Below are 14,227 nucleotides of genomic sequence, written 5' to 3'. Positions count from 1 at the left end.
ACAGTTCCCTGAAATAACATCAAACAATTTCAATAAGGTGTCGTTCAGAAGTATACTCCATAAAAAAAACACACAAGTGTTCCAGGTTAGAAGATTAGCCTCTTAGCTGAAACTCTAACATGCCAAAGATTAGGAACATACAGAATCCGAGGTTTATATGTGTCTGCTTACATGGACGCTATCAAGAGCATTTTCAAATCTATAAGCACTGGTCTACAGTTGTTTCAGATGCTAGAAGCCCAAATAGATAGGAATTTATGGAAAAGACGCCAGTGTATCCAGCTGAGAAAAACAGTACAAAACAAGAAAAAGTTGTGAACCAAAAATATGCAAAACTGTTTATTAATTTCAAATTATAAATCATTTATTTCAGAAAGGTAACACATTTTATATTTACCTAAACAAACACCAATACAGATTTACCTAAAATATAAAAAACGAGCAATCTGTCCAAACTGGCTGAATAAAAAGTACAAACATTACACTTTCATAATAATATTCAAACATGCATGGTCTTTTAGCACGCAATGGTATAGAAAAGTGTTGCCCATAAGGATTGCCAGTAGGGTAGAGCTCATAACAACAGCACATACGTAACTATATTAAATTATTTGTGCATATTAAAACTGAGGGGAAGGTTTTATGCTGGAAGCCTGTTGCGAATGGAACAAAAAACCTACTCAGCAACATAGCCAGATACACCGGTTTTCAAACTTGGGGCTTATTACAATGGCGTTCGGATGAGTGTCCGACTGCCATTGTATTGGGATGGAGACCGTACGACATGTAGTCGGCAGCATCACCCGACTTACTACAATGCGATCGGCGTAAAGGCGAACATAAACATGCCTTTTTCAATTGTGGCATGAGCTGCGGCCCAAAAAATGCCGGCAGCACAAGCTGCAACAAAAAAAAGCATGTTTTTAAACATCCCAAGCACTCTGTGCCAGGGACAATGATATGCACATTCATGCACTGTGTGTGGCCCACAATGCATGAATGCTTTGGGGGGGCACCATATGTGACCCCCCCCCCCCCCTCCTGGGCTGATAGCAGTGACCCACGGGGGACAGGGCCCTGCTAGAGCCCTCAAAGTCCCATTCCGTCTGCCTCTACATGACGGTCACACCGCCATGTACAAGGCAGACGGAAAAGGGATATTGTAATCCCCACAGCGGTGCCTCTGCAGGCATGCCCTCATTGTAGGGATTACAGTCGGACCAATGATCCCACAGGCTCCTTGAGCAGGTCGGAGAAGTCTGTCGGTCCCTCCGCCCGCTGAGTTCCAACCAACCGCATCATTAAGTGGTCTGCAGCCTCAGATGTCGGACGGACCAACAGCCTATCGGTGATGATATGGCCGACATCATAATTGGGATTTTAGTGAGGTATAATTCTATTTCAAGGCTATTCTTGGAAAACAAGTCTTTTTTGGGGTTCATGTGCATATTTCAAAAGTGACTGTGTAGATGTCATGTAATGTCAACAGGAAATAGGGTTAAAAATGACAAGGGGGTAATAAATGAATAGTGGAAACAGAACGTATGTGCCAACAAACCATTCACTGCAATGATAGTCATGGTGAATAGGACCTTCACCCACCAACAATCTGGTGCAGATCTATTAGAGACCACTCCACCCACTCACCACCACCACCAAGGTTTGTCTTTCCAACTCACATTCATACTTATATACCCTATAAGAAGCTGGAGCCTTGCCTTTCAAGCTCATGCAAATGACAGGCAGGTGGAAACTTTCAAGCTCACGCAAGCTCCAGACAAGTATGGACTTGCCTTTCAAGCTTGGACAGCCATCAAGCAGATGAAGAGAGGAGGTTTTCTCCAGTTCACAACCTACAGGATGATACATAGATGCAAAGGCTGGCTCTTTTGCCCTTATAGCTACAGACCAACAGGCACACATACATTGATCGATCGCTCTTGAGTGTTAAGACACCAGTGCCACACATGAGAGAAAGGTGCTCTCTGAAAGGTAGTTCAAATCAGTGTTTAAAACCCCTTTTTAATGTTCATAACTCCCAAACACTATAAGCGCGCACCTTTCACCATTGTCCGTACAACTATCAAAGGGAGAAGCCTTGCACTGCTGAAATCAACACTAAAGAAATTATACGCCTTTATTAATCTGCAGGAAAGAAAGGGAATGTGAAAAAGGACCTATATGCGTTCTGCTTCGTTTTAACTGCAGAAGATTATGTTGCCTCACTAAAAAGCAGACAGCAAGGGGGTGGCACTAATGACTGAAGTAATTTCTAATGTTTTGGGAAAAAGGAAGTCAATTTTCATCACTGCTGTAATACGTGGATCTAACACACCCTGTACCCTTCCGAACTGTCCAGTTTTCAAAGCCTTCTAATCAGGCTCCTTGGTACCTGTCCACAGAGATAAATGAAAATAAATAATTACACACACAAAGTTTTTGGCCTAAGCACAATTCCGTATGCATATTACATGGAGTATTATTTATACAATAGATTACTTGCATGACTAGAACACTTACAAATCTAAACAGGTAACAGCAATTTTCGATTATGGAGCTACGTTACCGTAGCAGCCTGCAGTTCATAGATAATCGTATTATACAAATGCCCTTTATTTACTTACAAATCTTTGTCAACACAAAAGAATAGTCATGTTGTACAGTCAATGGTGGACACCATGCATGGTAGCAAGCAAAAAAAAAACGTTCTGTAATCCTGGTAGAGAAAATCACTTCAGAGAGGAGTACACTACCAAGGCACACTGCTTGCTACCTCTGTCTGGTTGATAAGGTAAACAGCCTTTACGACGCGGTTGGAACCACGCATGCCTTCACCAAAATCTTTTACAATGAATATGCCTTTACCACAAAAATGTATTTTGCAGGTAAATATAAAGCTAATATAAATACACACACATATATATATATATACACACACATATATATACACATATATATATATATACACACATACATATATATATATATATATATATATATATATATATATATATATATATATATATGGGCAGGGGAGGGTTTAGGGGTGGGTATTGGGTTGCAAGGGTAGTTTTATGGGTTCACAGTGGGTGTTGGAGCAGGGGTTAATGAGGCAAGAACTATATGTAATATATATATATATATATATATATATATACACACACACATATATATATATATGTGTATATATATATATATATAGAGGGCAAGTATAAACCATATATATTTATAATATACACACAAATTTTTGTGTTGAAGGCATATTCATTGTAAATGTCTTGTTTTAAAGGCAAGCGCGGGGAAGACATATGCGTGGTAAGGGCAATTGTTGTTCTGTCACACATCCAGTTGATGAGGTTTGCAATTGTTGACACTAAGTCATATACGAAATCATAATTTCCTCTGTGTATGATTTTCCAGAGATGTGCCCTAGGCCCAGTCTTCACCAAGCTTTCTGTGAGAGCATGTACCTGGAAGTGAACAACCTGGAAAAGCAATGATCTATTGAATAAGGGTGACCGAGCTAAATGAGGATGTAGGTCAAGTACTTTAAAAGCAGGAAGGTATATTGTTGAAATCTTAAGAGCCTAATCGTTAGTTGAACAAGTGCTGCCAGGGAGTCAACGTGCTGAGTAGCCCACAAGCCAATTCTGATAAGTACTACAAAACAAGTAACTTCTTGAAAAACAACGTCTCATTGGTTCTGGACACTTCTGGTGCAAAATCTCAGAGGTCCACAAACCAGTTAACAGTTTTGAAATTTGTACATCTTCTCAAGAAGACAATGTCAAATCCATTATGTTGGGATAGGAAACTGGAACTCTGCTGAAGCCTAGAGAGCTGTGAACTCTATTCCAGATTGGAAGATATTTAAATTCAGCAAGTGAAATTCTGGATGGTCTTGTCAAAATACATGGCATGTGGATTACCATTCGGAGCATTCAACAGTCAAAAAAGACACTACAACAACTTAGAGAGAACACACACAGCGTTACCTTGAACCATTAGAGTTTTAAACTACATCTAGTTCACATGGCATTCTTTTTTGCATTGAAGGAGATCTCCAACTTCCTGCACCACCCTAGGACATTCTTCTTGCTTAAACATGTGACAAAATATTTTATGGCAATCGGATGCACTTCGTCTCCAAAAATGAAAGAGTATCCCATACATGTGATTTTTTTTTCCTGAGACGTCATATCTTGTTGAAGTTTTTCTACAAGGATCAAACAATTCTTACAAAAACTGGTGAAAAAGGCAGGGATGCCTACAGCCCTTAACTCAGGGTGGTATGGTTGAACATGTATCAAAATACAGTAATTTAATTTAATATGCTGCATTCTTAAATTGTAAGAACATATATGTATGAAGGCAACATCCATCTGGATTTATTGTGGTACACCTGGAAGAGACGAAATTGCAAAAAACAAAAGTCTGTTTTACTCTTCTTCACTAAGCAGAATTCCTCAAGTGCTGCGATTGAAACTCTCTTTGTGGTCTATGCAGGGGGTTGACCTTCAAGGAATTTAAGTGCCAGGAACTTATACATACAAAATATCTGTGCTTCAAATACAAGACGTTTTCTGTATGAACCCATTCCAAAAGTAGCAATGTTGCATCGGAATACAATGCTGTTTTCTTCAGAGTACTCCTAGGGTGTCATATGATTTGGCACCATCCTTCCTTTTTGCGTGCTAGAGAGCTAGCCCACAGCATCAGGTTTAAGTTTTTGTCCACGTAGGGTGGGTACCGGAGATAAGTCACACACTCTACTGCACTGTTACGGAGCAGAAAAGAACGCTTGAGAGAAAAGGTGTCAAAACTGTACTTCCCGCCGTAGGCTCCAGCACCTCTGTTTCCTAAAGGAATAAGCATATGGGTTAATAATATATTAACATAATGCATATATGTTCAAAATATGTTTAATTCTGTTAGTTGGCAGTGTAAACCATTTGATATCTCTGAGATGGCCACTGTCCCTGGCAGGGGAAGATGACGCAACCTAAGAGACAGAGTAATATGTCCTGGTCACTAGGTCTATCCTCCAGGAGTATCGCCTGAGTTATGGAGTGACCCGAAGGTATCGGATATCACAGCGCTTTACACGAGCACCGGTTACGTTACATGAGGACACAGTCATTTTTGTTTGGCACGGGGAGATTAAGTGATTTGCCCAGAATCACAGGATGTTGCGCCTCCCTGCCAAGACTCAAACCTGGTTACCCAGCTCCGAGGTCGACCGCCCTAGCCGTTAGGCGATCTCCTCTCCCCATTGATCCTTTATAGATTACAAATTAAAAGGAATATTCTGCCTAGTAAATATAATGATACTGAAAAGCATTGTTTTGACTCTCGCAGACACACATTTGGAAAAATAACTTGTGGGGCCCTATTACAAAGAGGACACACTATCCCTTTTGCGATACGGCACACCTACAAATTGGGGTGTTGGGCACAAACCAGGACTGTGTCCCCAATTGCAGATAATGCAATGCCCCTGGGGTAGATGCAATCTTGGAGCACATTAGTATAAGACCAAAATGCTGCATGAAGCGTCTTTCACTGTGGAGCATCTGCAATTCAAAGGATACGATAGAGACCCCCCTGCAGGCGGGTGCAGTGAGTAACTGGACCCATCTGCGGTGGAATTTCTGGGGGTCATGGAACCTCCTTACTACCCTTCTCTACTCTCCCCTACAAAATGATAAAACACCAGAATCAAACAGAATCCAACATCAGAATCATTTAGGAAATATTCACTCAACCACTGGGCAGATGCAATACATTAGAAACAAATATCACTTAGCACATTACATAGCAACCTGCAATACATCTTACATTAGCCAGACAGGCTTCATGAACAGTCATCTGTAAGCATGGCTATTGTTCAACAACTGCTTTAAAAGCTAATTTATGGCCAGTGATATCTTCCCACCTCCTCGCCCCTCTCATGTCAAGGGTAGAGAGGTTTTCACTTAACAGCACGATCTCATTTACTCATTTACAGAGCTGAAAACAAAATCAGTGGGTTAACAAAACTTGAAGGGCCACCCTTCAAAGTACATGCAGGGCCCCCCCCATGCTCAGGACCCAGTCCAAGGCTCACAGCTCAGGGACCTGCCATTGCTGGAGGGAGTCCCTGGAGCTCTGGCCCCACCCCTGCACCGCGAGGGCTTTTGTTACACCACTGAAACAAATGCTTGGGAATCGTAGTACAGAAAACCAAGTAACTCGCTGCTGAGACAGAGCCAGGAATATACTCCGGTTTAACAGATTCAATTGAGAGTCTTAGTCACCGTCACGTCAGAGACCGCAGCAACATGCTTTGTTCCACTCTTATGCAATTGAGTCTTTCAACATAAGTCTAGCACTAACAGGGATATCAGCGTGGCAGTCAGGGGCGTAGGAGACACTAAAATTCTGGGGGGGACAGGGACAACCTTGTGGACTTCCCAGTGACCCTATACAAATCACCGCCCGTTAAACAAATACAATCGCATACTTTCGAAGTGAAATTTTGAGAAAAGCAGGCATGTTGTCACAGTTTGCATGTATGCTTCTTTGTTATTTCATATAGTAATCAGACCAAATGTTAAAAAAACATGTATACGAATCTTGCATCTTCATGCACCAAGCAAACAAAGGTCGCGGACTTAGGGTGTGGACATCGTGTTTGCAAGTGCATTATGGTTTGAAAAATACCTGCTGCTGCATTCCTGGTCTCCAGAAATTTTCAGGCAAATTTAAAAATGTGAAGATAACTTTGCTGATTAATAACCTTTATTGAGAGAGATCGGAGCTTTGTCTAGTGGAAGTTTTGACTCTTGGTAGTAGGGTAGCCAAAGTGGGGTAATATGCCTGCAGCAAAGAACGTGTACCACGCAGATCACAACATGCATATCATGTAAATAGATTAGTGAGTTACTGCTTTTGTCTGAGAGATTGTTTTGGTATTTGCAGTTTATAAGTTAAAATCCTAACATAGAACAGAGAGCTATTAACCATCATCAAAGCACTGCATGAAAACTTCAAGGTATAGATTAGAACATTATGATTTTTCCCCAGTCTTTCCTTATCCTAATGTTGGAAAATGGGTTCATTAGGATAGAAATCAATTTTGATTATTAAAGAGAACCCCACAACCATGGTGTTATGTTTTAAATTCTGAGTTTGTGCTTCTTTAGTGGTGCAAAGCCATCCTCTGCCCTGGGCACTCCCCAACGTTTTGCTGACTGGTACTGGTGGTACCTGACCCTGGCCTCTACAGGGCCAGTGCTATTCCTAAAGAGACTGTGAAAACACCTACATACACTAGCGTGCACTATGGGTTAGGTTACCCCATTGATTGGCATGACCTCTCCTATAAGGCCCTAGTACATAATAGGGCAGGGGGATTAGAACTACCTTTAAGTCCCTAGAATATAATAGGGCATGGCAGTTTTGAGGGCAGCAGCCCTTTCTGTGTTTGCATGTGTGCACTGTGTAGTATTCTTTGGAAGAAAGGAGGATATGTAGCATCTTGGTTATTATGTTTTACATGTCTTCCACTGCTTCACCAGTGGAACACTCTTAAGATGATGTCACTTAGAATGTTGGTGTATGAATCACACAGTTGGAGAAGGGCTGAGCGCCTTGCTGGCTGCTCCTGGTGGGGCTGAATACTAATGTACTTCTGATCTCCCTTTTAACTTCAATAAATCCTCATGAAACTCCTCTACCTGCGTGGAGTCAGTTACTACACACTGCTGAAGCCTGAGGTCAGTTTAAAAGTAGCCCTGTGTTGTAGGACTGCTTTTAAAATGCTAATTGTTACCAAACTTGACTTTTGGGTTTGGGGAACTTGCAAATTGATCAACTACAATGCTGGGGCAAAATTAAGTTAAGTGGAAAAATGTTTTCCACTTAACTATGGCTGTATCATATTTGCTACATAATACATCATCTGCTGCATAATCTAACGATTTGACCCAAAACAATTTTGTTGCTCAAACGGATCAAAAATTACTAAGAAAAATGTGACTTATGTTGCTGTGAAGTGTAGGGCCCTTTGCAAAGGTTGACTGGTCACCTTTCCCACTGCTGCATTTGTATGTTACACAGGTACTAATGAGGCAAAAGCTTTTCAGAGGCTGTTAGTATGTATAAATATGTCAAAATAATAAAGTATCATAAAATGCACTGCATTACGCTGCAGCCTTTTTATTGTTGCATAATTTAGTCAACACTGCAACATCTTTTTGGCCTCCATTGCTGCTTAACTCCAGTGGTCCGAAAGCAGGCTGCACATGTTAAAAGTATTTGTGCATGGCGGAGCTAGCACGCGTCTATGGCGGACGCGTAAGAGCGGAGCTCCGAGCTAGCGTCGCCAAATATCCGACAAAGATCCTCTTTTAAGCGGCGAACACCGAGCGATTTCGGCGGGGGCTGACTCCCCTACCCCTGACGGACCTCCGACCGCAATTTGGGAAAGAAGCGAGCACGGGAGACCTCCATTGCACGACCTATCGGAGCTGGACGGACCAGGCCAAGATCCCCGGCCCTTCCTGAACCGCACTGCCGAGCTGCGTCACCAGACGTGCGGCCGCCCGAGGCGAACATCCCGGAGCTACACGGGACCTGAGGTCGGCGCCCCTCACAGCTCTCCCACACCCTCCCATCACCTCTGAGTGCGCCCTGGGCATACTTTGGGTGCTTCGAGACAGCAGAGGAGACGAAAAAGAGGCGATTGCTCAACGAGGTAACCAGTGGGGGACCACGTGGCGCCGGCGAAAAAACCCCGCGAAGGCACGAGCCCCTCTGCTCTCTGCCTAATAGCTCTCTCTGGTAAATCGGGGGCGTAGGGCGAAAATTGGGGAGAGAAAGTCTGCAGCAGTGAGGGCCCCCACCACAAGAGCGACGCACCGAGGGGGCCCGGAGGTATTCTAGAGCGACGCGAGAAGGAACTACAGGCCGAGCCCGTCCGGGCGCACGATCAGAGCGGCCTGGCTGACGGTCCCCCATTGTCGCCCTGCGGACGGAGAGGGGTCACACGCAGACTGATTGGGACATCCTTAATACTCTCCCTCTCGTGCCCCCCCGCCTCCCCTGCTACCGGCCCGATGGGCAAGGGGGACAGGACACAGACGAAACACACGTTCGAACAGCGGAGACAGAAGGGACCAGAACAACCAGTCGCCCAGTCTCCGGGTGCTACCTGTGACCCGGGAGCCTCACTATGTGCGGAAATAAAAGGTATGCTGACCACAATGGAGAAAGGCCTGCAGGAGGGTATGTCGGCCATCGGCACCAAGATTGACGCCCTGGCGTACCGGATGGACCGGATGACGGAAAGAGTGGACAAGCATGCGGAGCGGCTGGATATGGCGGAGCGCAGGTTGACGGAGGCGGAGGAGGCGCAAACTGAATGGGACGCTGACCGCAAACAATTTGGAAGGCTGCTGCAGGTAATCCAGGAGAAGTCGGAGGACTTGGAGGCGCGCTCCAGGCGTTCCAACATCCGCGTCACGGGAGTGGCGGAGTCGACCCAAACGGGTAAAATGGAACTCTTCGTTGAGAAGCTTCTAAGACGCTGTTGGGAGACGACACCTTTTCCCCAATGTTTATAGTGGAGCGCGCCCATCGCACTCTGGGTCCACGTCCTCCCCCAGGCGCGAATCCTAGGCCGATCATAGCGAAACTGCTCAATTACAGGGACAGGGACGCTGCCCTCCGTGCTGCTCGAGAGAAGGGGATGCTACAGTACGAGGGAATGGACATATCTTTATACCCTGATTTTACCTCCAAAGTCCAGGAGGAGAGGCGACGATTCGTCCCGTACAAGCAACAACTCAGAGACTTGGGCCTGGACTATGCCATGTTGTACCCGGCGCGGCTGCGCATCAACAGGCAAGGACATTCGCACTTTTTTACCGATCCCAAGGAACTACAAAAATCGTTGAAGCAGTGGATCAAAGAGAACCGGGGTAGCCCGTCGGCAAGGGCAGAGGAACGTACCGGAGAGGAGGACCTGGAGGAGCAGGACTGATGAGAGGTGATGTGCAGAGACACGCTCCGGGGGCACGGTTACTCCGGTGACCGAGACGCCCCCCCACTTTGCCGGCCTGGAGGCGCCCGCTCGGGGCGATACACTGAGACTGCTGGACTACAGTGTGTGAAAGTCTGGGTGAGATCTACACAGATTGTACTAGTTCCCATGGGGGGCTGTCCTATCTATTTTACAGTTGTTCTAAGCTGGGGTGATCTCGAAAGGGGCACCGACACAAGGAATGTGCAGGGAGGTTGGAGTTGGGGGGGGGGGGGCTGTTACAGCTAGTAATATGAGTAATTAGCAATGCACTGCCACACTAGCATACGGGGGCGCGGGCGAGGGGCAGCTTATGAACATTGCACGGTAGTCCCGAAAGGACTGAGCGCGACGAAAAAGACTGTTTAGGCTACCTCTGCCCTAGCGCTTGCAGAGCTTACGGCTCGTATTGAGCCTGTTTGGTGAGGTGTTGCATGGGTTTGATGATGGGTGGGGGGGGGAGGAATGCAGGGGTCTCGGTCACACCAGGTTGGGGTTGGTTGACTGTGGGAGGTGGGGGGAATTGGGGGTTCTGAGTTCGGGGTTGTTTGGGGGGGGGTCCAAAATGTGCTCTGAAATGTTATGTTCCGCATGGCGGGTGGGTAACTGCTACTTCCGGAGGGGGGGTGGTACTCGTCACTACATTGCAATTGATGTCCTCTTTCCCTGTCTATGGCTAACACGACACACGCAGATTTACTGAGCGATACGGAGACCCTTAAGGCTGTTACATGGAATGTGAGGGGATTGAATGATTATCGGAAACTCCGCAAGGTGCTACACTATCTGCAACGACACCACATAGACCTGGCGCTACTGCAGGAAACTCACCTGCCCAACACCAGCAAGATGCTCGCGCACAGGGGGCTTCAGGGACACTCCACTTACGCAGGCTTCACCACACACGCCAGAGGGGTCCTCACGTGGGTCAACCCGAAATCTAAGTTATCCCTTACACTGATGAAGGCGGACCCGGAGGGGAGATTTGTGTTGAGCAGGTGCACAGGCAAGGGACACAACTTACTGGTCATGAACGTCTATGGCCCGAACTACGACTCACCTGACTTCTATGCGGCAGTGGCGGAACACTGTGCAGAATGGTCCGCTGATAGCATGCTCTGGGGGGGAGACTTCAACTTCACTTTCAGCCCTGATCTAGATAGATCGGCGGGCCCACCCCGGCGCCCGGCGGCGGCTGCGCAACGCATGCAGGCAGAAATGTTGAGACTGGGTCTGGTGGATGTTTGGAGAGAAAGACATAGCGCCAAGGGGGGGTACACGCACTACTCAGCGTACCACAACATCCACACCAGGATTGACTACTGGCTGGCCACACATGCCCTACTCTCCACCGTCAGGGGCTGCAGTGTGCTTCCCCGAACCCTGTCGGACCACTCCCCGGTATTGCTGGTACTGAACACTCCCAAGCAGAGAATCCCCCCGTTCACGTGGCGTTTCCCACCTTACTCTTTGCTGGATGAGTCATTCAGGGCTGACCTGGGAGAGGACATAGACAACTTCTTCGTCACTAATTTAGGCTCAGTGGACAGCTTCGGGACGCTTTGGGAGACATTTAAAGTGTGCGTTAGGGGGGTGGTCATGGCGAAGCACTCCAGTGTCCTGAAGGCAATCAGGAACAGGCTGAAGTATCTGGAGGGGCAGATAGCAGACTATGAACGCCGCCAGTTGCTCGACCCGAATCTGCTAGGGGATGGGTCCTTGCAAGCACTACTGAAAGAGTTCCACGAGGAGGCGGACAGGGAGGTCAGACATTTAGGAAAATATGCGACAGCGCGCACTTATGGGGAGGGTGACCGCCCGGGTGCGCTACTGGCCAGGATCATGTAGGGCACCAGACGTAGGCAGACGATCACGGAAATGCGAAACTCAGGGGGGGAGACGCTAACGGCGGAGGACGACATACTAGCGGAGTTTCGGAGGTTCTACGAGGAATTATACACCACTAAAATTTCAGGGGTGGAGAACCAAATTGACGATTACCTCGGCTATATCAGGATGCCGTTCCTCGAGAACTGGCAGAGGGAATTCCTGATGACCCCTATACTCCGTGAGGAGATATCAGACGCGCTAGACGGCATGAGATCGGAAAGTGCCCCCGGGATCGATGGTCTGACTGTGGCCTTTTACAAGGCGTACAAAGACAAATTGTTGCCCCACCTCTCCACCCTTTTTGACGAAATTTGTGAGTACGGCGTTATGCCGCCCTCTATGAGAGAGGCGCTCATTGTCACTATACTGAAACCTGGTAAGCCCAACGACCTTCCAGGTTCGTACCGCCCATTATCCCTTCTCAATGTGGACGCTAAGCTCTATGCGAAGGTGCTGGCGACCAGGCTGGCACTTGTGGCGCCTGAGTTGGTAGCCCCGGAGCAAGCAGGGTTTATCCCGGCTAGGAACCTCACTTACAATATCCGCACAGTCATGGGGGCCATGCAGCACACCAGGCATGATACCAAAGCCATTGCGGTCTTTCTAGACATGGAGAAGGCCTTCGATTCCGTGGAGTGGCCCTTCATGCGCAAAGTACTGAAGAAGCTGGGGCTGGGAGAGCTCTTCCTCCAACTCCTGGGCGCCCTTTACAATCAGCCCACAGCTAGAGTTAGGCTGGGAGATGCAGTCTCAGAGCCGATCTCCATCAGCAGAGGCACGAGACAGGGGTGCCCCCTTTCCCCGCTACTCTACGCCTTGGTGGCGGAGCCGCTGGCGTGTGCGATTCGGGAATACCATTCGTATGAAGCCATCAATTACCCTACCTACAAGATTGGTATTTCCACATATGCAGATGACACCCTGCTGTATGTCAGGGACCCGGCCAACAATCTTGCATCGGTACTGAGGGAAGTAGTGAGGTTCGGAGCACTCTCTGGACTGAAGGTGAACTGGGCGAAATCTGTCGCCTTCCCACTGACCCCAATCACTGTCCCCTTCGAGATGGACTACCCGCTCCAATGGTCCACCGAACCGATCAGATATCTGGGCATCATGCTCCACACGGACCCAGATATTATGCTGAGGGAAAACTACGGGGTTGCCTACAGCAAACTCGTAGACGACGTTGAGCTCTGGATCAAGCTCCCGCTGTCTTTGATGGGTATAATAGCCATGATGAAAATGGTTATCCTCCCAAGGTTTTTGTTCCTTTTCAATAACCTCCCGATGGTCCTCTCGAAATCCTTCTTTGCAACCCTAAACAAACTCCTGGTGAGACTGGCATGGGCTGGGAAACAACCTAGGGTGCAATGGAAGGTACTGCAATTGCCATACGAGCAAGGGGGGCTGGCTGCCCCGGACCTGGAACGTTATTACAGGATAGCGCAGGCCTCCCACCTCCACACTTGGATTCATGGCAACCAGGACATTCCGCATGTGATCCTGGAACGGCTGTTCGCAGACCCTACCCCGCTCCCTGCGACCATTTGTGGCCCCAAAGACCGCAGAGTGGGCACGCTGGACTCCCTACTGTCCACCAACCACGCCTGGCACTCCATTTTGCAGAGGCAAAACAAAGAACTGATGTATGCACCCAACATGCCGATACAGTGGGCGCTTTGGCTACCAACACTGACGGAACCGGGTGTCCATAGGGCCCTCCACGAACTGGGCGCACGCACTTTGGGGGACCTATTCGTGCAAGGGAAGGTGAAGACGTGGGCACAGGTTTCACATGGGAGGGAGAGTACCTCATTGCTCCAGCGCTTCCAGTACCATAGAGTACGTAGTGCCTTGTTAGAACTGCTGGGCCCTGACATGGAGGAACCCCCTGAAGTCCCGGAACTGGTCAATGTCATAGACACTGAGTCTCCGAAGAAGCTGATCACTAGACTTTACAAGATAGGACACGAGCACACGGCCCAGCTTTACACGAGGGCGCGCTTAGCATGGCAGACTGACCTAGGCACCCATGTCGATGACAGCATGTGGGCGTACTGCTGTGCGGCCTCCAGGCGAATTTCCCTGAACGGGAGGCACCGTTTGGTCCACTTTAAATTTTTGCAAAGGGTGTACCATACGCCGGAACGTCTGCACAGGTACGGTCTCCGCGACACCCCACGCTGCGAGAGGTGCCGCGCCCAGGTTGCGGACTTCCTGCATTTAGCTTGGAACTGCCCGGGGGTCCAGAGGTTTTGGTCCTGCGCTTTCGCT

The 14,227-nt window shown here is 47.6% G+C and overlaps 1 protein-coding gene across 3 annotated transcripts in view; it reads right to left on the bottom strand.

The window, feature by feature from the left end:
• Nucleotides 1-3,142: 3,142 nt before the first annotated feature.
• Nucleotides 3,143-14,227, bottom strand: part of LOC147679525 (aldehyde dehydrogenase family 3 member B1-like) — a 254,884-nt gene continuing 243,799 nt past the window's right edge. For 2 of the 3 annotated variants that reach the window (XM_086943110.1, XM_086943111.1), the window contains exon 10: nucleotides 4,522-4,859. In XM_086943110.1, the coding sequence (XP_086799236.1) occupies nucleotides 4,660-4,859 (200 nt within the window). In that variant the 3' untranslated portion in view covers nucleotides 4,522-4,659. Of the gene's footprint in view, nucleotides 4,860-14,227 lie in introns of all 3 variants that reach the window. The other variant, XM_086943109.1, reaches the window with a different exon arrangement.

Source organism: Lissotriton vulgaris, chromosome 11, assembly GCF_964263255.1.
Source record: "Lissotriton vulgaris chromosome 11, aLisVul1.2, whole genome shotgun sequence".
Lineage (NCBI taxonomy): Eukaryota > Metazoa > Chordata > Amphibia > Caudata > Salamandridae > Lissotriton > Lissotriton vulgaris.
The sequence above is the reverse complement of the archived record's forward strand: the minus strand, read 5'-3'. Positions and strand labels throughout refer to the sequence as shown.